Genomic DNA, 26,403 nt, shown 5'->3' with positions numbered 1-26,403 from the left:
CCCGTAGGGATAAGAAACACAGGACGCCTTCGATCACCAATGTGCAGTCAGGTCACCTGAAGGTGCATCTGTGACTTAAGAGTGTCCCCTGTAGTAAGAAGGGGCAGTGTAGGAACAAACATACAACTCCAGTCACAAAAGTTTAGGGTTAGGGATAGGGTTACGGTTAGACTAAAATTTACTAGGTAGTCCACTAATAGTAAGTGTAATATACAAAAGGTAAGGGTTAGAGGTCAGAGTTGGGGTTAAAGTTCATTCTCCTAGTGTATCTCTAAGTGTGAAAAAGTATCAACATTCCAAACTGTCATCACTGTAGAAAACCAGAACTGAGGTTGCTTTCCCTACTTGGTCTCTGAAAACAGTGTTTCTTGCATGTTTGCATTGAGACAAGTCACTTTCAAGATACCATGTCTGTCATATCTGGCGGTGTCTCTAGGGCTAGAACCGCTAGATCCCTCGTCATGTCAATGCTCAGGTAAGCCAGTACAGAGCCTCTCATACTGAAGCGGCCTCACTGCGGGTGACCTGGTTGCTCCTCAAGTATTAAGGTTCTTATTTTGCCACCCGCCATGCAAAGGATGATCTGCTTCCTTACAAACAGGTCCTGTCCTGTGGAGCCCCGACAGTTTCTGGAACCCCAGTGGTAATTCTCCATGGCAGCATGGTCACCACCCCTCGCCACCAGAGGAGGACCTGGCACTAGACAAAACTTTATAGTTACAGAAAGATGCCAGAAAACAGTCAAGAAAAAAAGCGTGTTGCACAATATAATTCCAATTTTGTAATAAAGGAAAACCTAAGTCTGTGTGCTTATGGGTACCATAAAGGTGATCTCCCTCTGGACAGAATTCTCCCTCCAGTGTAAGCTGTCAGTGGACATCACTGTTGTTGATTTTGACTTTTACGGTGCTGGGGGTTGAGTCTCACACATGCTTGGTAAACACTCCACCGAACTACACCCCACCACACTGACACTTCCCTCTGAATGGCACACAGATGACAGATCTCTGCAAAGGGGAACTAGAGAGGGTGGGACCCCCTGATCCCACCTGTGTGTAGGCCTCCCTACTGTGGTGTGGGGTCTTCCTCAAAGACTCAGCAGCCTACAGGCTTGTTCCAGCCAAGAGCAAAGGCACAGTACATTCTGAGTACATTGGACACATGGGCTTGGACTAGCCAGATAGGCCCCAACATTGAACTCAATTAAGACATGTTTTCCTTAAATAAGCTAGAGTGGCCCTACTTCTGGGTTTTCAAACGCAAATGTGCCACTCGCATGTTTGACCACTAAGTTGGAACATACACTGAATACATGCTAGCTGGGTTCCCATTGCTGAGCAGCTTGGGACACTGCCACACACCAAGCACAGCCCTGAAGGGTGCTGAGTCCCACTGCCCAATGAGGAGCCTCTGGACAGGAGCACAGCAGAATCAGGCTTTGCAACTCTGGGGAAAAGGAGGGATCAGAGATCTTAACGTCTGCTATGGCCTGGATGTATCCCCTAAATTCTGGTGTTGGAAACTTAATTCCTGGTTCAACAGTGTTGGCCTTTATAGGTGTTTGGTCATGAGGATTAATACCTGTTGAGGTCTGGTCTGTTGCTATGTATGGTAATGCTAAATACTAGTCCCCAAGACTTGGTTGCCTCCAGGGATGAGGACATCCTTACTTACACCAAGTGGTGCTATGTAACCTTGCTCCTTAATTTAAAACTATTGGTTGAATAAAGATTCCTACACTCTATAGCTGGGCAGAAGAGAAGTAGGCGAACCCTCGGTTCCTGGGCTTGGGGTCTGAAGCAGAGACCATGAGGACAGGAGAAAAGAAGATGCCCTGGGGTAGGTGAGTCATGAGGGCATGCCCATGAGGGCTGGCCAATTGGAGTAGGAGCAGCCCAGATGAAACATGGCAAGTTATATCTCGGGGTTATTGACAGGGAATTAGATAAAATGCTATAAAGGGTTGATACCTGCCCAGCATTCCTGCAGTTAAGGCTTATTATAAATATAAAAGTTTTGTGTCTTTTGTTTGAGAACTATATAATTAAGAGTGGGGTAGAAACCCCCAAATAATTATCACCACAACAGATACCTCCTGAAAAGGGCTTGAGGGAGTGGGCTCTCTGTTCCGATTCACTACCCCGTTAGGATCCACTATCCCTCCTCCTTTGGGAATGCAGGAAGACGCACCTAGAGCCATCTTAGAATAAGACACTGAACATACTGGCACCATGATCTTGGGCACCCCAGCCTTCAGAGCTATGAGAGACTCTATTTCTTGTCCTCAAAATAAGGTACTGTGTTACATCAGTGCGAACAGACCAGGAAGGGACAGGAGGTCCCCTTGGAAAGAAGGCTTTTATAGCTTGTGAGCAGGGCTCCCTCTTACCAGAGATAACCAGTGGAGCCTTGAGACCCTCCTCTGAGAGGACGGGGAAGAAGGGAAGTCTGTAGTTCAGGTAGGTCAAGGCTTCACAGGCATGTCTAACCTGGGAGAGGCTGCAAGAGCTGGCATTCCCTCCCTCATGCCGAGCTCACAGACTGAATCAGCTCAGGGTTCCCTCAGGTTTCTTACCCAGGATGGATCTCAGAGTAAAAGGCAGGCCACTGGTAGATTCTAGCCCTGCCTAAGACAATCATTCAGATGTGTGTGACTGACATACCATCCCTCAAACCCAGACAATCATGTTTTTCACCAATCTCTCTAGCACTGACAAAACAAGGCTTTGTTTGAATGGCCTGGCCACAATGAAACCCATTAAAACAAGCAAGACAGGAACTAGTGATGTGGCTTGGTCAGTAGCGTGCTTGCTTAGAATGCACAGAGCCCTGGGTTCGATCCTCAGTACAGCATAAATCAGGTGTAGTGACACACTCCTGTAATCCAATACTTGGGAGGTGGCAGCAGAAGACTCAGAAGTTCCAGATCAATTTTGGCCACGTGGCAAGTTTGAGACAAGCCTGGGCTACATGCAAGACCATCTCAAAATATAAAACAGGGGTTGGGGAGAGGAAAGGGAAGGAATTATGTAATTATAATAAAAATTATTAAGCAATAAATAGATACAAATAAATAAGCAAAACACTGCTGATACATAAGGCACCCTCAGTGGCAGAGCAAGGCAGGCCAGTCGCCACAGGGCAGACCCAACTGCTCAATTCCTAGCAATTGTTCGTGAACTTCAGACCCAGAGTATCCCTGAGAGCTGTCTACGTCTCTAGGTTCTGTGCTTCTTACAGCTTGGAGAAGGTGGAACAAAAGAAGGAAGGTAGTCAGACAGGATGAGGTCAGTTGTAATCTCAATGACTGCAAAGGTTCTGAGTCCACTGCCCAAGGGAATGTGGACAAACTCAACCTGCTTCCCTGGCCATAGCACTAGGAAAGCAGACACTTTACATCTTCACCCTCCACACGGATTCACATCTGCCTCGAAGTCCAGGCTCTCTACTGAGGGCCACTCTGTCTCATCCCCGTCACACAGTTAAGGACAGTGGTTTCCGCTACAAAGGCAACACTGGTCCTTGGGAGCCAGCTACAGACAACGCTGTGAATGTCCACATACTGTTTGTTTAGAAAGAAAAGCCCCTTTGTTTGGAAACAGAACAAAACAAGAAGGCAGTTGTTCTGGGAGGGTACACAGAAGGGCAGGTATAAATGAAATGGCCGTGGGCACTGACCTGAACTTCCCTGTCCGCACCTGCAGAGCTCTCATTCCGCACTGCTGGGCACCGCCAACGTCACCCACGATGTCATCACCAATCATGATGGCCTGTCAGTGGTGAAAGAAGTTATGTCAGCAGAGTTTTATTCCTGGGTTTTCATCTTTCTTTTCTTCTTTTTTTTTTCTCCTGACATAATAAACTGCTTGATTTGATGTTTAAAGCCAGCATCGCAGAATTAAACAGGATAATATTGTCATTGTAGTGATTTAAAGTCAACCCACCTTGAATATATTGCCTGCTGCCCACCCGCAACCCACCCCCGACATCACCAGTATATAGCTATGCAATGTGAAATCAATCAGCAGCCGTCAAAGTGATTTGGTGACCTGGGGACATGAGGAGCACCTGGCTCCACAGAGCAGGCTGCATTTTAGCTGATGCTAAAACACTTTGTGACCAAGTGACTGGGCTGTGAAAACTAATTCAGTGTCTGACAAGTCTTTACAGTCCATAGGTCAAAAGGTTTTGCTTTAATTGTGAAGAGACAGTTATAAAACCCAAAACTTAACACACACGCCTTGCCTACTAGATAGGGTTTCAGAAACAGTCAGTGGGGTAGGATCCGCTTCCCATTTGAAACCTCTCAGAACCAGCAGTTCTCGAGGTGCTGGACATCATGCAAAAAGGGATGTGTCTTTCAAGGCTCAGGAAGCTGTGCCCAGCCCTCTGCCTTCAGTGTTCTCACAGTACAGGTGTGAGGAGGATGTCATGAAGTGAGTTGTGTCCTCAGAAGTCAGCAAAGCTTCACTCCTGGTGTGAGTACTTAGATGTGACTAGGGTCCTTACTGGAGGAGAAAGAGACCCCACCTCTATCTCCATACAAGCACAGCAAAGGCCACGTGAGGACACAGCAAAAAGGCAGCCATCATGGTTTGGATATGGTTTGGGGGTGTCCCTTGAAGGTTTGTGTGCTGCACACTTGGTCTCCAGTGTGATGGTGTCAATGGAGACACCTGTAATAGATGCAACTGGAAACTGTTACATTAAACAAAACAAACCAGACTTAGAAAGGCACATAGAGCATGTTTCCTCTCATAAGCAGAATCTGAAGTTGAAATTATATGTGTGTGTGTGTGTGCATGCATGAGTGCACCCATTTAGATACTTGTGCAATTATAGGTCCTGAAACTAAAAAGGCAATCATGAGAAGAGAGGACTAGGCCAAGGTGGCGGGCAGTAGAAACAGCAACAGAATCCATGGGAAAGAAAGCAGAGTGGAACTGCCTAGCAAGGACAGGAAACGGTCAGAGGCAAAGAGGTACCGGGGACCAGTCCACACTTGAATCCTCACTGGAATTCTCTGATCTCTCTTCCTGTGCTTCCCAGCCATATTACAACTATCAGTGACAAGCTGATTCCCATCAACATCCCCAGATAATCATATGGTGTTTACTCTTAGAATATAATGGGAGGTCAACACATTCTGGCCTTCTACTTACATTAACAAACCAAAGTCGCTTTTCAAACACAATTTTTAAAGAGTCAGTTTAAAGAAATCTTGAGCAAATAATAGTGCCAGTGGCAATTCCCAGGTATGGGAAAACATGGAGCCCTTTTCTAGGAGGACAGTGCTGGGGACACTGCTAAGAGACTGACTGGAGCTGTTTGTTTGTTTGTTTTGTATCTATCATATGTACTTTAATATAGCGGTGTGAAAACCATCCAGCCACCTGGGAGGATCCAGCCAGTGGCATCTAGCCATTGTAGTGGGTCAGCATGGGGCATTCCACACGTGAACATGAGACTCCAAAGCTTTAGGACTTCCTGCAACTTGCAGAGTGGCCTCAGGTACAGATGGCCAGACATCTCGTGTAAGACTTGCTTGCCCACTTTCAAGGGGCTGTCCTAAAACTGTTGATTCAGCCCTTAAACACTCAAGGGTTCCAACTCAAGCATCCACCGTTGTCAAAGGTGCTGGGACCTTTGTATGACTGGGCTCCCTACAAATGGAATGTAAATCCCAACTACTATGTCATGCCTGGCACCTGCCATGGCTCTGGGAACAGTAAAATTGTGTCCATGTGGGCTACGTCTATGGCTTAGTTAGTAGAGTTCTTGACTGGTATACACAAGGCTGTGGGTTTGGGCCCCAGCACTGCATACCTATAACCTATAAGTGGCATGGTGTGTGCCTATTACCCCAGTACTTAGGAGATAGAGGCAGGAAGACTAGAAGTTCAAGGTCATCTTCATCAACATAAAGAGTTCAAGGCAGCCTGGACGCAAGAGATACTGCCTCAAAACAATTCTTGTATATGTGCATTCACATATATACAAAACTGGACTGTGGAAATTGCCTTCTTGGGACCTTTTGGGCTGGCATTTATAGCCCAGGGAGATGTTATCTGAAGAAAAAAAAAACAAACAAACAAAACTAATCCCTCAGAGGAAGTGCCGTCACCCGTGGAAGAGCATCTGCAGGATGGATGCTTGGGACAATGACATGATGCCAGCATGGGGCAGAGCAGCAGGAAGGAGAGATGAGGGTGGCAGGGAGCTGGGACTGGACGTGGTCAGGCAGAGGGATGTGCAGTGAAGCCTGTCTGGGCCAGCTTGTGGGCTCCGCATACCAAAATGCTCTCGAGACCCTGGGGAATTTAGAGATTTACCATCAGTGAAGGGCAATAATCACACCAAGAGGAGCAATTATTGCCAAATCATTTAGGATTTAAAAAATCATTGGCAAGAAGATGGAGGTCAAGAGGTGTGCTGTCGGGGGAAATAAAAAAAAAAAAAACCCTCTACCTGTCAGGCCTGGCTTTTACTCCTTTCTGACTATGATGTGAGAGAGGGGAGACAGACATTCACAACTGAATGGCTAGACTCCAAGGGAACCCAGAAATGCAGAGAGCTGCAGGGGGCTGTCACCATCCAAGACAGATTCTGTGCTTTGCATCTATAAAGCAGACTGCGGCTGGGCATACCGGTCGGCATATCGGTCGGCAGAGCATCTGTCTAGAGTGTATGAAGGCCTCCATTCTATCCCCCAGCACCATATAAGACAGGCAAGGTAGCACATGCCTGGAATTGGTAGATAGAGCAGGAGGATCAGAAGTTCAAAGTCGTCGATGGCTATACAGTGAGGTAGAAGCTAGGTTGGGCTAAAAAGAGTAGATCCTCTGATCCTTCACTTCTGTCTGCCTGAGGGTTGCTCCTTCACCAGCCCAGGGGCTCAGCAGAATGATACCTAGCAGGTGACAGGCATTGGAGGCTTCCAGGCCTAAGGGCTTCCCAAGAAAACCTGTGTTTTGTGAGCTGTCAGCTCTCCCTGGATCCTGCAGGACAAGAAGTATGCTCCCATTGCTAGGAGGGACCCAGTGGAGCAGGAGGGTACACAACACACGAGGGGAGTCCTCCAGGGATATTTATACCTTTAGTTTCCAGGCACCTCAGAAACCTGGAGATGACACTTGCTGTTTCCACTCTGGCCTAGCACATTTATAAGGACAAACACAGCAAAAGCCAAGGATCACTGTGTGTGTGTTTATTTTTTTAATGTGTATGGGTGTTTTGCCTGCGTGAATGTCTGTGCGTCCCTGTGCCTGGTGTCCATGGATGCCTGAAAAAAGTGCTGGATCCTCTGGAACTGGAGTTACAGTTTGTTGGGAGTCACCATATGGATGCTGAGAATGAAACTTGTGTCCTCTTAACCACTAAGCCATCTCTCCAGCACTAGATCCCTTTTTAAGGGAAAAACTGGGTCACAGATGTAGCTTACTTTAAAACGTCCTTGGCCAGCACACAGAAGCTCTGGATTCAGTCCCCAACGCTCGGTAAACTAGGCATGGTGACATACTCCTAAAATCCCAGAAATTGGTAGGTGGAAGCTGGGGATGATGGCACAAGTCTTCAACCCATAATTCTGGGGCAGAGGGAGGTGGATCTCAAGGCCAGTCTGTCTGCATAGGGAATTCCAGGCCAGCTAAGGCTACATAGTGAGACTCTGCCTCACAAACAAACAAACAAACAAACACCAACTGTGTTGGTAAAGATGTGGAGAGATGGGCAACCTGACACAACCCTTCCAAACTAGGATAAATGCTATATGTACAACCTTACTTATAGTTTCTGGAAAATAACAACAAAGATACAAAAATATGCACATACAAAGCTGTATACCAGGGTTATATACAAGAGTAAGTGAAGATGCAACCCAATATCCAGTAACAGGGGAATGATAATATATACGCATGCATGCACACACACTCACAGAAATGTGTATATATAAATATACATGTACATATGGTGAGATACTACACAGTCACAAAAAACTACTTCAGAAAACTGCTTAAATAAGCACGAAGGAAAGTTTTTTCAACAGATTATTATCAGGGAAATCAAGTTTCAAGTAGCAGATAGAGGATTATTCATTTTGTATGGAAAAACAATTAGAAAACTTAAATTGTGTTATTCTAGAATAGTGGAATGATGGGTTTTTTTTTTCTTGGTACTTCTCTGAAATTTTTTATCTCTTTTGATAGTTTTGTTTTGTTTTCAATGTGTATGTGTGTCTGTGAGAGTTTATGTGCATTATGTTTGTGCAGGAGCCAAAGGAGGCCAGAGGAGAGCACTGGCTCCACCAGAACTGGAGTTCCAGGAGGCTGGAACCAAACCCAGGTCGTCTGCAAGAGCAGCCAGTGCCTTTAACCACTGGGCCATTTCTCCAGCCCCTGAACTTGTGTTTGAATGAGAAGAAAATTAACTCTACTAGAAAAAACTCTAGAGGACAAAAACCTCCTAAGAGCTGTGAGCCAGGAGGTGTTGGAAGTAGCTTGACGGGTTCACACATAGAGCATCTCAGCCAGGACTTCCAACGCTCCCACTCTGTGGCGCTGGGGGCTCCATGTTGGGCCAAAGCATTCAAGTCCAGCTGGGCAAGATCCATTCCTGGCTTCCGTTCTCCTGGATTTCTAAACACACACACTCCTGATCCCAGCCAGAGGGTAGGTACCTCATCCCCAGAGAAGACAGCTAGGCTCAGCGACCACAGCAGGGAGGCTTCGACAGAAAGGCTGCAGGGGAAAAGTTGTGACCCTCAAATTGTGGGCGCTCCCGCCAGAAGCACAGACTGCCCCAACTCTTAGAGGACTGACCTGCGAAACAGGAATAAATGTAGGGCACAGGCCCATCTTACTGCCAGTCTGCTATAGACAGCTACAAACCTGCCCCTCAATTGCTTTTTTTTAAAAAATGCTAATTTATGTATTATTTTATGGTGGGCAGTGGGCACGAACATGTCACTGTGTGTATATGGAGGTCAAAGGGCAGCTTGCATGAATGAGCTATCTCCTTCCATCATGTGGGTTCCAGAGATCAAACTCAGATCGTCAGTGCTTTGAGCAAAGGCTTTTATGACAGAGTCCATCAGCAGTCCTTGATTACATTTCTCTCTCTCTCTCTGTGTGTGTGTGTGTGTGTGTGTGTGTGTGTGTGTGTGTGTGTGTGTGTTCAGTGCGTGAGGGTACAGTGTAACTCTAGAAGTCAATTCTCTACTTCCTCCTTCATGTGGGTTCTGGGGATCAAAATCAGGTCCCAATGCTTGCCCAGTAGAGTGGTTTTCCCCAGAACAGTGTCTAGAGACTTCACACCATGGGAACATGGGAACAGGGGTGGTGCTACCACACCCAGCAGGTGAAGGCCAAGGAGGCTGCAATACCTCCCCAGTGTACAGGAAGCTTCCACCACAGCCTTAGAATTCCTAGAAGTCATGGGTAAGGTATGCTATTCTTCTCCAGATTTCTGGAATTTCCAATTATCTAGGGTCAGCCCAGTCCTTTGCGGTTTCTAGGCTGTTTGGGAAAGATATGTTGGAAACTGGATTGGGGGCTGCAGCCACTGAAGCTCGAGCCCTGCAGAGCCATTACCAAGGGAATGGCAGTAAAGGCTTTATTGATTAGGGAAGCTCAGAACAGCCAAGGTGTGCTACAACCTGGCACATGAGCAGCCTGCAGCCCTACAAGGGATATTTTCATTAAAAAAAAAAAAAAATCCTGCAACAATAACACAGAGCTAGGGATTTACTTGTGCATGCATGCAGTTGGGAGAAACTTGTAATGTGTACACATCCCGATGTTCAAATAACACTAGCAAGCGTTTCAGCAACATGGCAGGCTGGAGCCAGGACAGAATGACATGAAGGAAATACACAGGTACTGTGTTTAAATTCAGATTGCATTAGCCCACCAAGTGCTAGGCACAAAGCCCAGGTGTGCACCACAGCACACATCTGGAGGTGACAGGACAAGTTCCCTCCTTCCACCCTGTGAGGTCTGGTCATCAGGCTTGGCTCGAGGTGATTTTACAAACTAAGCTATCACACAAACCTAATCTCTAGAACATTTTTATCACCCACAGGAGACCAGGAACTCATAAGGTGACATTCCTAATGTGCCCATGGTTCATCCCTCCAATAGGCTATTTCACTGTACAAAGACTGCACTGCTGACCCATTCATGGTGGATAGGCAGGCATCTGAGTTCTGTTCAGCCTTTCAGGTACTGTGAATACTGCTGCCGTGAACATCTCTAAATGGTTTTAGACTATTTCTGTGGTGGTGAGACTCAGACCTAGGGCTTCATTCTTGCTAGGCAAGTGCTCAACTACTGAGCTATTCTCTGACCCTAGAGATGATGGCTGCTGTCGTCTGAGTTCCCATCCCTGTTTATCTGGGCTACACCCAGCAGTGCGATCGCTAAGGCGGACAGTAGACTCATTTAACATTGAAGCCCCACCAGAGGTCCCTCCCAGCAGTGCTGCTCACTCACGGTCCTACCAGCAGAACACTCGGGTTCCAGCTTCTCCTCGTGAACGCTTGTGATCTTATACTTCTCTCCTTTAGCAGCCATATTAGATGACACTCTTTGACTCGTAGTACTAACGAGCCAGGAGACTGGCCATCTTTCTATGTATGGACTCTTTGGTCATTGCCTAGGGTTGTACTGCTTTGTGGCTGTGCTAAAAAAAAATGCCACGTTTTAAAAGAAGTATTACCTCGAAAAACAAAAACAAAAAAACCAACCAAACAACAAAAAAAGAAGTATTACAGTATGAACAGATACAATAGGTCTGAGATTTATTTTAAAGCATGACCGTAAAGCCAGGCCTTTAATCCCAGCAGCACCTGGGAGGCAGAGCCCAGCCTGATCTATAGAGTGAGTTCCAAGATAGCCAGGGCTACACAGAGAAACCTTATCTAAATCAACAAACACCCCCCCCAAAAAAAACTTTTTTTTAATTTCTCCCTTTCCTCCCCCCAAAAAAACTGATAGTAAAAAATTAGTTCTGGGGTTAGGGAGACAAGGGGGGTTATTTGGAAAGGAACTTGCTGCACAAGCATGAGGATCTGAGTTCTAATCCCCAGACCCATGGGAAGATGGGTACAGCACCACACACCGGTAATCCCAGTGTTCCCATGCTGAGGGGAGGTAGAGACAGGAGAGTCTCTGGAAGCTCACTGGTTAGCCAGCCTGGCATATGCAGCAGCCAGTAAGCTCTCAAATACAGAGCAAGGCAAAGACTAACATCTGAGGTTGTCTTCTGCCCTCCACATGCACACTGTGGCACATGTGTACCTGCGACTTACATACATGTGCATGCATGCACATGTACATGCACACAGAAAGCAAGAAAGGAAAGCATTAGTTTTTTAAGAGAGAAAAAAAAAACATTTTAAGAGGGGAATATATGTGATCCAGTTGTTGGGGTACAGGGCAAGGAACTGTCTCATTCCTCACAGTGAGAAAAGTTCTGGGTCAGCAAGAAGGTTCAGTGGGTAACGGCACGTGCTACTACTGATCCTGTCAATGTGAGTTCGGTTCCTGGAACCCACATGGTGGACGGAGAGAATGAACTCACACAATCTCATATCCCAAATAAGTAAATATAAAAGTAAATGTCTTTTTTAAATATAAAGAAGAAAGGGAATTCTGCTATGCCTACCTGGTGGGCTTCCACCCCTATGGCTTGTAGTGCAGACTTGAAGAACTCAGGGGAGGGTTTCCCCACCACTTCAGCCTTGATACCACAGGCATACTAGAAAAGAGAGGACACAGTGTGAGTTTCAGATCAGGAATATGAGAGTAGCCAGACATGGAAAGACTGCCTCATGATGGCCAGGGCCTCACAAAGCAGGATGCTATGGGCCTCAAACCATGGGACAGAACTAGGGCAGGTACCTCGAGTGCCTTCATGTAGCCTCCAACATCCAGCATCAGGCCAGAGGTCTCCTTGTAATAGCGTCTGCAAGAGAGCAGAAGGGAAGAGGTGCACAGAGAGCCACAGGTGCAGGTCAGCCCCCGATGCCATGCTGAGAGTGACCAATGAAAGCCACATGGCAGAAGCAGAGGGTCAGCAGCAGTAGGGCATCATGGGTCATTCAGCCACCAGCCCCCTGCTGCTGGCCTTGTAGGGACCCTACCACAATGATTAACCAGGGACCCAAGGGGACAGATGGATCCCGTTACTAACACAGAGGAAGACAAGTGACCCGTGTTCTGGGAAGGGACGGCAGGCCCCCAGAGCATGTGCTGACTCCCTAATTGCTAATAATTAACCCCAAACTGCTGCCTGAACAGAGAACTGCATTAGTTCCACAGCAGCCTGCCACATCAGGGGTCAGGCAAGGTGCCAGGTTTCAGGGGCACCAGCTGCTTCCATGAGACAAGAACGTCTTCCCAACCACCCAGAGACAATGCAGCCTCAGCCCCTCAGCCCATTCCTCAGTTTGGTCTCAGTACTTAGGCCCACAGCCCATCCACATCAGACCAAGGCCTCGAGGTACTTAAAGAGTCCCGGCTGTTAAGTCATCCATACCTGGGGCTCTCTGAGCAGAGCCATGTGACCAAGGAGGCAAGAAGGTGGTTTATCCGTCATGCTCCAGAGATGAGGTTCACTAAAACCCAGGAATGGTCCGGGAATCTCAGTTGAGAATTATTAAGGGGTCTGCATCAGTTTTCCCTTCCATGTTCAGCAGGGGACATTAACTAAGTATGTGTGGTGAGGACCAGAGAAAAGACGGATGTAGGCTGGCTTCAATACTAAAATTCTTTCTCTGCTTTCTATAAAGTGGCTTTGGTCTATGCAAGCCTTTAGACCTCATCTTCCTCACCTGTAAAATGGTCAAAGCAAACAAACTACCCATATCTAGGGCTGTTGTGAAGCTTGGGCAAAATAACACACTACCTAGATAACACCATTCCTTACACGATGCCCGAGACACAAACACCACTCAACAAAAGACTGGAGAGGACTCCTGTAAACAGATGTTCACTGGAGCTAAGACAAGAGGCCTTGAGACAGGAGCTCAGTGGTAAAATGATACAAGCTCCAGGCCTGGTGGGGGCACTCTGCAATCTAGCACTCAGGAGGCTGAGGCAGGAGGACTGTGAATTCTAGGTCAGCCTGAGATACATAGAGATCCCGTCTCAAAGAATTTTTTTTCTTTTCCTTATCTTCTTTTTATATGTATGTGCCGGAACATGGTCCAAGAAGGGAGTCGCTTTCGAGAAAACTCCAAGAGAACAAGACAAGACTCTATGACTTCAGTTTCTTCAAAACACGGAATTATTCTTGGAAAGTGTTGTTGGCTCCTCCCAGGTAGAGCGGATAGGAGTGAGTTTACTTTAGAGACTCGTTATTGCTTGCTGATACTCAATTAAATGTTTAAATTATCCGTTATATGCCTCTACGGAAAAATGTACTTTTGCCGCATGCAGCTTGTCCTCATGATTGTATCCAGCTTTTGAACTCATGAGAACTTCACTCACGTGATTTCTCTTAACCCTTAAGTATAAACTGTCTGGCGCTCTGAATAACGTTGGCAATTACATGAGACTTTAGTCTGACCTATTCTCCATCCTCCTATGTCCCACCGCCTCTACAGTAGTGACATGTATGTGTGTGATACGTGTGCGTATATATGCAGAGGCCTGCGGCTGAGCGTCAGGCTCCCTGGACCACTCTTGCAACTTATTCTTTGGGGGAAAATAGTGCCTCAATCAAATCCAGGGCTTGCTGATACAACTATTCTCACAAGCTAGCTTGCTCTTAGAATATCCCATCTCTACAAGGCTGGAAGTGCAGGTGGTCTGCAACACCCAGCTGGCATTTATGTGGGTTCTGGGGATCCAAACTCCAGCCCCCTTGTTTGCGTGCCAACACCTTTAACCACTAGGTCATCTCCAAAGCCCTAAAGAATTTTCCTTAAAAGGTTTCTTGGGGCTGATGAGGTAGGGGGCTCAGTGAGTAGAACACTTGCGGAGCAAGCATGAGGACCTTCAGTTCCCCAGAGCCCACATGAAGCCAGGTGTGGTACCATGCGTCTGCGATCCCAGCACTCCTGCGACAGATGGCAAGTGGAGACAGGAAAATCCCCAGAAAGTAGCCTGGCAAACAACAAAGGGACCCTGTCTCAAACATGGTGGTAGGTGAAGAACGACACCTGAGGTTGTCCTGTGACCTCTACATGCACACCCTGACATGAGCACACCTACACTTACAGACGCACAGGCAGGCAGACACAGACAGACAGACAGACACACACACACATTCATATTCTCTCTCTCTCTCTCTCTCTCTCTCTCTCTCTCTCTCTCTCTCTCTCCCTCTCTCTCTCTCTCTCTCTCTGCTTCATTTTCTCTATTTTTACAATAAACTATAATGACCATTTCCTTAGCCAGGTCTAGAGTTTCAAAGAACCGGAGAATGAGAAACAGAATTTGGCCAGCAGAGGGAGCCATTGGTGCTGGAGCTGTGCTATCTGGGGCTCAGAGACATGCAAGACCTAGCATGCACCCCTGGCCTCCCAGCATAGAAGAGATGCAAATAGACTCATAGAGAAACTGTGAGAGCAAAGTCGGTGGGTGAGCTGCAAGAATAAGTGACAGAGAGACAGGCTGTGTCCTGAGGGGAAGCGAGTCACCCTGAGTGAGGGGAAGGAGTGTGAAGACCTGGGGAGCATTTTGATGGGCTTCACACTGGGCCACCTCCAAACCCACAGTTGGGCCATCTTCCTTGGACAAGGGCCCAGAGGCTACAACCTCTGTTCAGAGGAAGCTCCCAGGAGAAGGAGAGGGTGAGCTGAGGTGGGCTGGGCAGAGGACAGAGCAGGGACAGACTTAACTCAGCTCAGAGGTGCTTGCCAGGAAGCAAACAGAAACTTCTACAAAACTCAAACAGGTGCAGCTGTTTTGCAGCTGATTCTGGGGGTTTCCAGTCTGTCTCAGGGCCAGCTGGAGGATACAGGAGGCTGGAACAAGCCTCTAGCTCACCCCTGAGAAGTCCTCGAACCACGGGTCTGCTGGCCCCAAATCTAGAAGTTTATTCTAAAGGGAAAAGGACTTCATGTTATTTATTCTCAGCAAAGCCTGGCCTTCTGAGCCAGAGAAAATAGATTCTCAGACATCAAAATGGAAACCTTGCCCCCACCTCCCCTTCTCTCTCAACAAGCAGAGGCTTGTTTTTTAAACAGACTTTACTACGTAAGAATGCCTGGCTAGCCTGGCATTCTTTATGTAGACCAGGCTGGCCTCCAACTCACAGAGATCCTTCTGCCTCCACCCCCAAGTCCTGGAATTACAGGTGTGCATCTCTACCACCTGGGTTTATGTGGTGCTGAAAACGGAACGGAGCCGAGAGTCCCATACACATGACGCAAGCGCTGTGCCAACAAGCTACACCCCCACTGACCCATCCCAATTTCCTTTCTTATTTTCTTTTTTTAAACTGAATCTGGTCTGCTTTTTTATAGAGCCTACAATTTTCCTCTGTTTCTTACTCATTGAGGAAATTAAAAAAAAAAAAAAAAATCCACCTGAAGCCAACTGCTGGCTGTAAATATCGTTCCCTTTAAGAGAAATAGCGAGCAGGCATCTTAATTTATGTCCCTTCACTAGCAACAGGATATACAGTTTTCTTTTCTCTCTGGTGCAGTGTGGCCTGCTGGGGGCCTGGGAGGGCCCTGGGCCCTCCAGCCACTGAGGGCCACTGTGGCTACTGGGAGAAGCCGGCCAGAGGAGCAGTCAGATCTGATTTTATGCTTCGTTCTCCTGCCGTTTCCGATTCCTCGGTGCAGCCTCCCTGCAAAATGACCACTTGACCTCTCCCAGAAGAGCCATTAACCTCCATAGTCTGCAGAGTAAACAGCTTAATTTTCTGATGGCGGCATGACAGGAGAAATTACAAAGCCAATTCCCTCTCTCCATCCCCACAGATGCCAAATGTAAATCACTCCATTTCGAGGAGAGGGACATCCTGCCTCCTCGCACCCTCGGGGAGGCCACTCCAGACTTGACTGTAGTAACAGGAGCTCTTCCTGGGCCTCTGGGCTGCCTGGAAAGGCTGCCACCCTCTGGAAGCTGTGGAGCCCTTTCTCTAGGATTGAAACACCCCACCTTCCACCCAAATCAGAATCTAGAGGGCTGGGGGCTCTACTCTCGCAAATCAACGTCACCCACGGCTGAGTGTGCCGAAGTTCTCACCCAGCCAAGAGCAAGCAATTGCTATTTTCCTCATCCCTTTTCCCCAATGCATTTATTCAGGCTCTACTAGTAATCTGGAATAGCCCCTAGCAACGATGAGACTGTATTCAAAAAAAAAAAAAAAACGAGCTGACATAAATGACCTATATTAGTTTTTCATTATCCAAGGGCAGGGCCCAGATCAGTGAGTTAAGAAGTCCAAGCGAGCCTAGCTCAACGGGCATGAGGGCCCAGTCACCAAAGCACCAGATGGAGATAACTTCCAGCAGGATACCCTGCTGCCTACAAGCTGGCCAGGAACTCCGAAGCATCATGCAACCTCAAAAGTATGAGATTCTGAACTTGTGGTGCTGTTTCTGTTGACCAGGCTAGACATGCACAGCCTTCCGGAAATCAGCTAGCACCCAAGATGGATAACTGTGTCACAGAGATTTTGGTCACTGTGTACAAAGTCATTCACAAGCTATTGTTTGCCGATCATAAGAAACAGGCCAAGGGGCTGGGCGGTGGTGGCGCACGCCTTTAATCCCAGCACTTGGGAGGCAGAGGCAGGTGGATTTCTGATTCTGAGTTTGAGGCCAGCCTGGTCTACAGAGTGAGTTCCAGGACAGCCAGGACTACACAGAGAAACCCTGTCTCGAAAAACCAAAAAAAAAAAAAAAAAAAAAAAAAAAAAGAAAGAAAGAAAGAAAGAAAGAAAGAAAAAGAAAGAAAGAAAAAAACAGGCCAAGGGTCTGGGGAGATGGCTCAGTATGTAAAACCTTTGCTATACAAGTATGAGGACTGGAGTTCTGGACCCCAGCTCATATAAATGCCTGAAGGACATAATGGCCTTGGAAAGCAGAGACAGAGGACCCCTCCACAGGATGGCTAGTGAGAACGGGCCATACCTCTGATCTGCGTTTGACTGAGATGCTGACTCACTGAATAAGGTGGAAGATGGATGAAGGATGATACTCCTGACAACAACCTTGATCCTCCATACACATGTACATGTGCGAGCACAGACACATGCACATGCACCATGTGTATGTGATCATGCACATGTAAACATGTAAATACACACATGAAAATAGAAAGAAAAAAACCTACAGCTTATAAAACAAGGTCACGCCTGAGTCCCACATTAGTTTTCTTTTCTTGTTGCTGTGACCAAATACATAAAAATTTAAGAAAGGAAGGAAACACGGGCTCACAGTCTGAGAGTCACAGAATGCCGTGGTGGGAAAGGCCTGGTGGCAAAGCATGAAGTGGCCAGATCAAACTGTATCACAACGAAGAAGCAGAAAGAGGTGAGTCCTGGTACCGAATCAGCCTCTTCCTTTCCCCCTTCCCCTTACTCTAGGACACCCATACATGGGATGCCGCCCACATTTAGAGTGAGTCTTCCCTCTTTAGTTAAACCTCTCTGCAAATACCCTCATGGACACATCCAGAAGTGTGTACCCTACACGATTATAAACCCACTCATATTCACAGCATCAGATGAACGTCTGCATTTGAGGACAGACACCCAAATGCCGGTTTTTGTGCTGTGCAGTGAGACTGCAACAACCTTTCCTTCTTCTTAGGATCTGTGATTTCTAAGTTTCTTCAATGAGCATGTGGTAAGGAAAGATGCTAGCAGGCCTTGGGCTATATAGCTCAATGGTCCAGCCTTACATGGCATGGACAAGGCCCTGAGGGGAGCTATCACTTTGTTGGCTACCACAGCACAGGCCTGTAACCCCCCGAAGTCAGGAGGTAGAGGCAAGGGAGTCAGAAGTTGAACTACATACAATAACTAGCTTCAGGCCAGCCTGGGAGTGTGCCAGGACCTGTCTCAGTAATGAAACAGGGTTGGAAGGATAGCTCTGCAGTTCAGAGGACTTGTTCTTAAGAGGACCTGAGTTTAGTTCCAAGGATCCGCATGGTAGTTCACAAGTGGCCATAATTCCACTTCCAAGGATTCTGACACTTTTTCTGACCTCTGCAGGTAGTGGACATATACCTAGTACACATAAATACATGTAGGTAAAACACTCATACACATAAATTTTTTTTTTAAAGTGGTGGTGATGCATACCTTTAATTCCAGAACTCAAGAGGCAGGGGCAGGTAGATCTCTGAGTTCAAGGTCAGCCTGGTCTGCACAGTAAGTTCCAGAACAACCAGAGCTATACAGAGAAAACCTGACTTGAAAAAAATAAAAACAAACAAAAATCCTCTTAATTAAAAATGAAGTAAAAACATATTAAAGAATAAAACAAGGGAGAAAGAAGGGAGGAGGAGAGAAATATGTTAAGTAAGCAATGCTTTCTTAAAAAAAAAAAAAAAAAAAAAAAAAAAAAAAAAAAAAAAAAAAGATGATGCCAGAGTCGTCGGCATCCTGACTATCCTCCAGAGGCCTAAGACCTCGGCCACAGCTGATGGCAATGTTGAGAGGTGGTAAATCCTTAAGAAGGTGGGGTCTAGGGGTCTAGTAAAAAGAAGTTAGGTCTCTAATGGAGGCCTTTTGAGGGGACACTGGGATGCCTCCTCTTTCTCTCCCTGCTTCCCAGCCTCCGTAGAGATGAGCTGGATTCATCTCCTCCCATGATGCCCACCCTCACCAAAGGCCCAAAACAAGGCACCATGAAGCCCTGAGACTGTGAGCCTCCCTTTCAGCTGTTTACCTCAGGTGTCACTGGAGTGACAAAGCTGACTAGCATGGTGTTCAGGTGTATACTAAAAGCACGGCCAAAGCATGGGGACCAAATCCCAACTCTAGAGGGAAGGCACCAAGCACCCAGCACCAAGCCCAGAGCATCCTCCCAGGACCCCAAGTCCACCTGTTACTATATCAAGTATCCCTAGGAACCATTCCTGATCATCCCATGCTATGTCTTATGCTAAGTCAGAGACCTTTGCTCCCTTACCATAAACTCTGGACAGTGGACACCTGGCCTTTGAGGTCTCCTTGGGCCTAAAGCCCCCCACCCCTCTCCTGGCCCAAGATTCATACAGAAACTTGGTCAGGCAGCTCTGGAAAGATAACTAAAGGGGGAAAAAAGGAAGAATGAAGAGAAAAGGTGAGGGAGGGAGGCGAGCCCCTGTGCTCACTCCCAAACCACCTGAGGGAGGAGAGCCCCTGTGCGGAAGCTGTCTCTATCTGGTCCCATCACAGAGAACCACAAAGCACAGGGCAGAGCTGCCCGCACGCTCCCTCTGCCGCCCGCCCGCCCGCCCACTCACCCTTTTCCCAGGGATATGAGCACAGGGCTTTCCAGCTCCATCAGCACTTGGAAGGCTCGGTTCATGTTCTGATAGGAAAAGGCTTCCCCAGCATCCGCAATCACCACACAGTTTGGGTTGGACATATCGATGTCATCAAATTCTGAGCGGACTCCTGGAAAAACAAGAGAGACAGACAGCCCTCAAGCACAGAATGTGGCCTACTCCCAGCTCCTAACAGGTGCACCTTCTCTCTGCCAGGTCTGCCTGGCAGAATATGTATTTCAGGACAGTCTTGTGATGTTTGGAATGAAATGGCCCCCACAGGCGCACAGGGAGTGGCAGGCACCTTTATAAGGTGGCACACACTTTTAATCCCAGCAGAGGCAGGCAAATCTCAGAGTTCAAGGCCAGCCTGATCTACAAAGTTCCACGACAGTCAGAGCTGCACAGAGAAACTCTCAGAAAAAGTAAAAAAATAAAAAGAAAGAAAAAAGAATTGCCATGGTAACAGTGTCTCTGGTAACAGCAACAGAAACCCTTAGACAGACCTGAAGCTGGGAAATATCCAGGCATAAATATATTGTAGTATGTTCCCTACATGGCTAAGAGCATGAACACAGTGGTACATGTAACCCTATGATGAGCCTCTAGGCTGGGAGGAAGAGCTTTACACAGAAGACTACTTTCTGTGAAAGAGAGGGTTACCTCAGCAGGCCTGGCTTGCTCTAATCGTATACACTCCAGAGAAAGGCCTGCTTTTAAGACAAACCATTTAACAGCTCTAGGAAGGACCCCAGGGACCCTACAAAATCCTGTTTGATAGGAGGGATTTGCACTCCTGACCAACTGGGTCATTTTGATCTTGAGTGAAGTGTATGGATGGAGGTCAGTCACATGGGGACTGTGTACTTAGATGACCAGCCCTTCTCAAAAAACTGTAGGCACCAAAGCTCCCATGAGCTTCCCTGCTGCCAACCTACAGTGTCACACTTCACTGCAGAGACAACCGAGCACATCCAGCATAGGGACAACTGGGATGTCACGCCTGGTTTCTCCTGCCCTTTGCCCCACAGCTCCTTCCTTGTTAAGCTGAGCTGTGGTCTTTCACTGTACCCAGCTTTAATCCCAAGTGCAATGTCTCTCTGAGTTCTGGGAGCCCTTCCAGGGAATCACTGAAACCTAAGGTGGTCTTTGGGGTCCCTGGATCAATTATACATTGTATAACTCTATTGGTATGAAATTTTAAATAGGTACATTTATTTACATTATCACTAATGACTGTCACTAAGGAGGTAGGGTTGGGTACTGACAGGAAGGGTGTGCAGGAAGCTTCAGGATGATAATATTGGAGATCTCTAGGGGTGTGGAATTCCAGGGCCATGAAAATTAAGGCCAGCAAAAGTGCAGTAGAGAGCCAAGCCCAAGCCCACACCTTTAATCCTAGCACTCAAGAGGCAGAGGCAAGAGAATTTCTGTGAGTTGGAGACAAGCCTGGGCTACAGATAAGTTCCAAGACAGCCAAACATACACAGAGAAACCTTGTCTTAAAAATAAATAAATAAATAAATAAATAAATAAATAAATAAATAAAAGTATAAGAGAGGTGTGAGCTTCTCATTACATTTAAAATCTTCTATCAGCAGTAAAGAAAACAAACTGACCACAAACTGAGTTCTATGAAATGCTGAAGGCTGTAGCAACATCCACTAGGGAATGATTCAAAAGTAAAACTGACAGACAGATGGAGGCACAGATGCACACAGAGCTAAGAAAACACTATAGAATAGCTTTCTCTATGTCCAGGAGGCTGGAAAAAAGTATTTCAATAGCATGTGTGCATGTGTGTGCGTACACACACACACATGTGGAGGTTAGGACAATACTGGGTGTCTTCCTCAATGGCTCTCCACCTTGTTTGTTGAGACATATCTCACTGAACCTGGAGTATGCTAATTGGGCCAGACTGACGGCCAGCAAGCCCTAGGATCCTCATGCCCTCAATCCTTGGATTATAGTGGTACACCATTATGCCCAGCTTTTTACAAGGCTGTTGGGGATCAAACTCAACTCCTAGTGCTTGTGTAGCAGGCAATTTACTGACTGACTCACCTCCATACCCACCCCCAAAGTAAATGTTTTTTGAGGTCTGTTATATACTTGAAGATTTTCATAGTAAAGTATTAGGGAGGAAACATCAGTAATAAAACCTAGAGAAAGTCAAAGCCTGAAACCAGGTACGTTTCCTGAAAATGCAGGCACAGCAGTAGAGAAAGGACACTTGCCCCGCCCCCCTCAGCTTCTGTTATGGCAGCTGGATTCTTTGGTTAGCACCACCTCTGAGAAAATGTTGCATCTGCCACTCCTGCCCAACTCTTCTCTCTCTCTTCCATGACTAACAACCCCTTTCCCCCCAGGGAACAAGAGATAGAATTTCTAAAGACCCTGGCAGGGTTTCTAACTACAGACAAAGGATGTTAGAAAGAAGACTTTTAAAGGCTGAGCATGATTCCCTTAATTGGTGCCAGGGCAATGGACTCCACCCTCCTGCCTTCCAGAGAGTGTGCTCCACCTCCGCTGAGCGCCCTGCCTCTGCCCAGAGACGTGTTAAAATGAAAACAGTATTGAGGGAGGGAAGGAAGGAGGGAAGAAGGAAGGAGGGAAGAAGGAAGAAAAAGACAATGAGTGACCTCAAGTATTTGAACCCCGTTTTTCAACAGTCATCTCCTCCCTCTGCTTTGCTCCACGAAAGCTCCTCCCCACGGAGGGCTCAGGGATCTCTGGTCTTGCATTCAGACCAAAATCATCTGGATTCAGACCTTGCTCCAAAAGCCATTTGCAAATTCACCAACAAGCAGGACTGGGTATCACTGAGGCAGTTCAAGGCTGTGGTTGGCAGTTTTTGGGAAGCTATAAACTGCAACCTTGATTTGCATATTCTCATATTCATCCCCGCCCTTCCTTCCTGCTTTCCTCTCTGTCAATAATCCCTTAGGTGAATCCCTGACCTCTTGCCTAGATCGAGGAACGCCACTTGAGGCTTTACTCCCAGGAGCATCCTGAAGCTAGCAAGCCTTGAGGCGGGTCAAAGGGAGATAGCTGGGGCCTGGTCTTACCTCTCCCCAGCCCCCAGCAGGAAGCCTCATGAATTCTCACAAGTGAAAACTCACAAGTGTCATGGAAGAAGGCTTGATGTGCATGTATTTCCTATGGTTTGGCCCAAGGTGAGGTGAAGGCCTTCTCCCCAGGCTTCACCTCAAAAAAAGCAAGTCCAAGGCAGGCCTACCTTCATGGACGAGCAGGTGTGGACGCAGGCCTCGCTCCTTCAGGATCTGGCAGGTGGCTGGTGCAGGGGCAGTCACCTCTCCTTCTGAGATGTCAAACCCCAGCCGCTGAAGCAGCCCCACCAGCTCTTTCCGGGATTTCTGGGACTCATTGGTACAGAATCTCACTTTCAGCGGGGATCGTTTCAGTCTAGGACAGGAAAACACAAACGAGAATGTGTTCGGCACAGAACAATATGGCTTCCTGAGGAGAGACCCAGAGAGGGACTTTTGTAAGGGCAGCTGATTAAGTAGCAGTGCAGGTCAGGTCACTGTGAGCTGACGAGGTAGACCAGACAGACACAGATGTGTCCAGGCTAGGACTTCACAGCTGGAACAGACCACTTCCTGACATGGAGAATGCTGGCAAACCACAGCTCTAAATGTCTTGTCTATCCTCACATGACCTGAGTCAGCTCCTCCCACCTCAGCTTGGAACGCTTCACCCCACCCCCGCTGGAGACATGTCACCTTTCCACCTGTGCTACTTTTATCTGGCCCTCCAGACTTACACATCAATCCCGCACCACCAACCACCATCCCCCTGGCGTAGCTGCAAGCTGCCTCAGAATGCCCACCCACAGCTGTTTGTCCACCTCATTCCACAGCGCCTGCACTTCCCATTTCCATGGGTTACTAACTCTGGGTCCATACTTCTCCATCCAAGTAAGGCAGGAGGTACCAAGCTGAGGTTTGACTTCTCGATAAAATCAATAAGCAGGGAACCCCACTCTGTGTAAACCCAGAATTGAGGTTCCATAAAACTGAAGGACATTGAAAGCCAACAGCTGTTGAGGGTTGGTCTGGCTCTGTGTATACAAATGCTAAACTCTGAACCCCAAGATCTAGTTGCCCCCTTGCTCCCCAATTTAAAGTTTTTAGTTAAATAAAAGTGGCTACAGTCAATTACTAAAAAAAAAAAAAATACAGGTAGTTGTGGCCTCGCTTACCAGGCTGCAGACTGCAAGGAGAGAAAGAACAGGAGAAAGAAAAGAAGATGGAGAGAGCAGGAGGTCTCCATTAGAGATGATGAACCAGGAGCACGGGGCCAAGAGAAGTCCATCCTGAGGACTGATGGAGCAGAAACAACCTGGGTGAGACACAAATAGCAAGGAACTTGGGGGCCATAACTGGGAAGTAGTCAGTCTAGCATAGAAAAATAGTTTAGGGGTAACCACCCAATAATTGTGATAAAGCTGATTGAATAAATCAGTAAAACTCTACCTAGATTACTGGGGGGTGGGGGAGGCTGGTTGGGTCATACTAAGAACTAATAGAGTTATTAATATCACTTACAACAAACAGTACCATGACCCTTCCCTCAGAGTGTTCTGGTGGCACTTAGGCGAGTTCTTTGAACACAAAGTCCCAGAAAGGATACCTCAAAAGGCCCCCAATGAGATGACTTTCAACCCATCTACAGATAATCACTGTGTACTTGCTGTATCCTGGGTGCTGGGAATGGACATGTATTGTGGCCTTCCCTGGCCACAGTTCTTGGTAGCATGGAGGTGGCTGGCATTGAACAAGAAGGATCACAGGAAAGGCAACTGCACCTGGGAGGAGAGGGGCCATGAAGGACACACATGGGATGACGGGATAATAGCTAAATAGACAGGAAGGTTGGGGAGGCCCTCACTGGGAAGCAACCTTAAGGAGTTGTGTAAGGAAGCAAAGGAAAGGCCGTCCAGCAGCAGGAGGGGATCCTAGGAGACGGCCAGCACACAGACTGCACAAGGACAGCAAGCTTAGCCATGGGGTTTGTGAGAGGTGGGAGAACATGGACCTGCCTCAGGAGGAAGGACAGAAAGCCTTTGGTCTTTCTGGGGCTCAGTTTCATAACCTGCGAAATGAGATAAGTTATGTCCTCACTGGGGTTGGGCCTCAGGGGTCATCAATGGGTGTGGACTTCAAGCCCCAGTTTTGCATGACTGGGTCTGTCACGTGACACCTCTTTGGCTGAGACCATATCTATAAGATGAATATACTTCTTCACCTATGGATGTTCTTTATTAAGACACATGCATTTAACATTGGAATTCATCGACTGTAAAAACAGAGCTTACAGGATGTATGAGGTCAAGACAGCCTCCCAGTGTCTTGGAGATTAGTGAGAGCGTATTTAGGGACATTGCTTGAGAGCAGGGACCAGTAACCATCAGCATAGTTATTTGTTTTTGCTGAGCTTCCCTGTTTTTATTTTTAAAATTACATTTGTTTAGTGTATGGGGATCATATGTGCTATGGTATGTACGTGTAATTCAGAAGATATGTTAAAGGAGTTGTTGATTGTATCTTTCCATCATGTGGGCCCCAGGGACTGAACTCAGCTTGTGAGACTTGTCTACCTATTTTTGTTCTTTGAGATGGAGTCTTAATTCTAGAACAGAAATTGGCCTGGAAACTTATGGCAATCCTTCTGCCTCAGCCTCCTACATGCTGGGATTGCAGACATGGGTTTTGTTATTGTTGTTGTAGTTGAGATAGTCTTATTGGTGTAGCCCAGGCTGGCTTGAAACATGAGATTCTCCTGCCTTTTCCTAAGGTTTTTTAGATAAAGTTGGAGGATGTTTTTGTGAACTGTGTATTCAAATGTTGATTTCTGTAACCAGAGATGGGTTGCAATCCAGGCTTTCGTATTGTCATTATTATGAAGCAACTCTGTATTTTGTAAAACATTGTTCTCCACCATTCTCTGATTGGTTAAATAAACAGCTGAACAGCCGATAGCTGGGCAGGAGATGAAAAGGCAGGACTTTCGGGTTCAGAATGAGGGAGAGGGTCTCAGGTGGGGACCAGCGAGTACCTATCAGGACACAGATGAAGAAGGGGGTTTCAAGGCAATTCTAAGATGGCAGGTAATGGGCCACATGGCTGGGAAATAGGCCAGGCCAGCATTGTCGGGTTAGAATAGCTCAGAATCTGCCTAGCTATACTGCCTGAAGCTTTAATAAATATAAAGGTCTTTATGTCACTATTCAGAGCAAGGGTGGGCATAGAAAGCCCATACGTTTACAAGAATACCCAGGTCCAGGAGAGCTCTGTAGGCTAAGTGAATGGAGGAAGAGCATCCCTTCTAGGTTGGAGCCCCACCCTCCCAGGTTGCTAGCAACTTCCACTGAGTAAATGGGAGATGAGTCTGGAGCATGAGCCTGGTGGTGGGCCATGGAGAAGACAGGGATGAGCTGGGCATCTGCCAGCCATGGGGCAGCAAGTGGGAGAGGCAGACCCTCTTTCTGCCATGTCTGTAATCGTCACTCCACTCTGTCTCTGTTATCGCCTCTGTTTCTCTAGGACATCAAGTATCTTCAGTCTTCCAGTTTATGTGTTTACTGTCCTTCTCCCCAAGTTCAGCAGTAGCCTGCTGGATTCTGCATGGCATCTTCATGCTGGGCACACAGGGAATCCTTGGAAAAGTCTAAAACACTTTGGCTGCCATTTCCCTTAGGCGGTCTCTGATCCTCTGGGCCTCCTAGCTCCCACTGAAGCAGGTGAGTTTCAGGGATCATCCAGCCCTAGGGCTAGCAGATGCCATTTATGAAGAACCCTGTAGGTCTACAACCATCCACGCACACACACCACATCTTCCACAGTCTTGGTGATCCACCCCTTTCTTATTATTTGTCTTTCCTAATCAGAGGTTTATGAATGACCAATTACTCTTAGTGGTTAATTGCCCTTCATAAAGA

General features: G+C 47.1%; 1 protein-coding gene across 1 annotated transcript in view; it reads right to left on the bottom strand.

Annotated features, from left to right (window-relative positions):
- The window catches only part of Lhpp (phospholysine phosphohistidine inorganic pyrophosphate phosphatase), a 95,570-nt gene that overhangs the window by 52,742 nt on the left and 16,425 nt on the right, over positions 1-26,403 (bottom strand). The window contains exons 2-6 of the mRNA XM_034488458.2: positions 22,678-22,865; positions 19,413-19,566; positions 11,898-11,961; positions 11,662-11,754; positions 3,679-3,770 (exon numbers count right to left, since the gene is read on the bottom strand). Coding sequence (XP_034344349.1) covers positions 3,679-3,770; positions 11,662-11,754; positions 11,898-11,961; positions 19,413-19,566; positions 22,678-22,865 — 591 coding nt within the window. The remainder of the gene's footprint in view (positions 1-3,678; positions 3,771-11,661; positions 11,755-11,897; positions 11,962-19,412; positions 19,567-22,677; positions 22,866-26,403) is intronic.

The sequence above is a fragment of the Arvicanthis niloticus genome, chromosome 1 (assembly GCF_011762505.2).
Source record: "Arvicanthis niloticus isolate mArvNil1 chromosome 1, mArvNil1.pat.X, whole genome shotgun sequence".
NCBI lineage: Eukaryota > Metazoa > Chordata > Mammalia > Rodentia > Muridae > Arvicanthis > Arvicanthis niloticus.
Note: the sequence above shows the minus strand (reverse complement) of the source record. Positions and strands in the feature narration are given on the sequence as shown.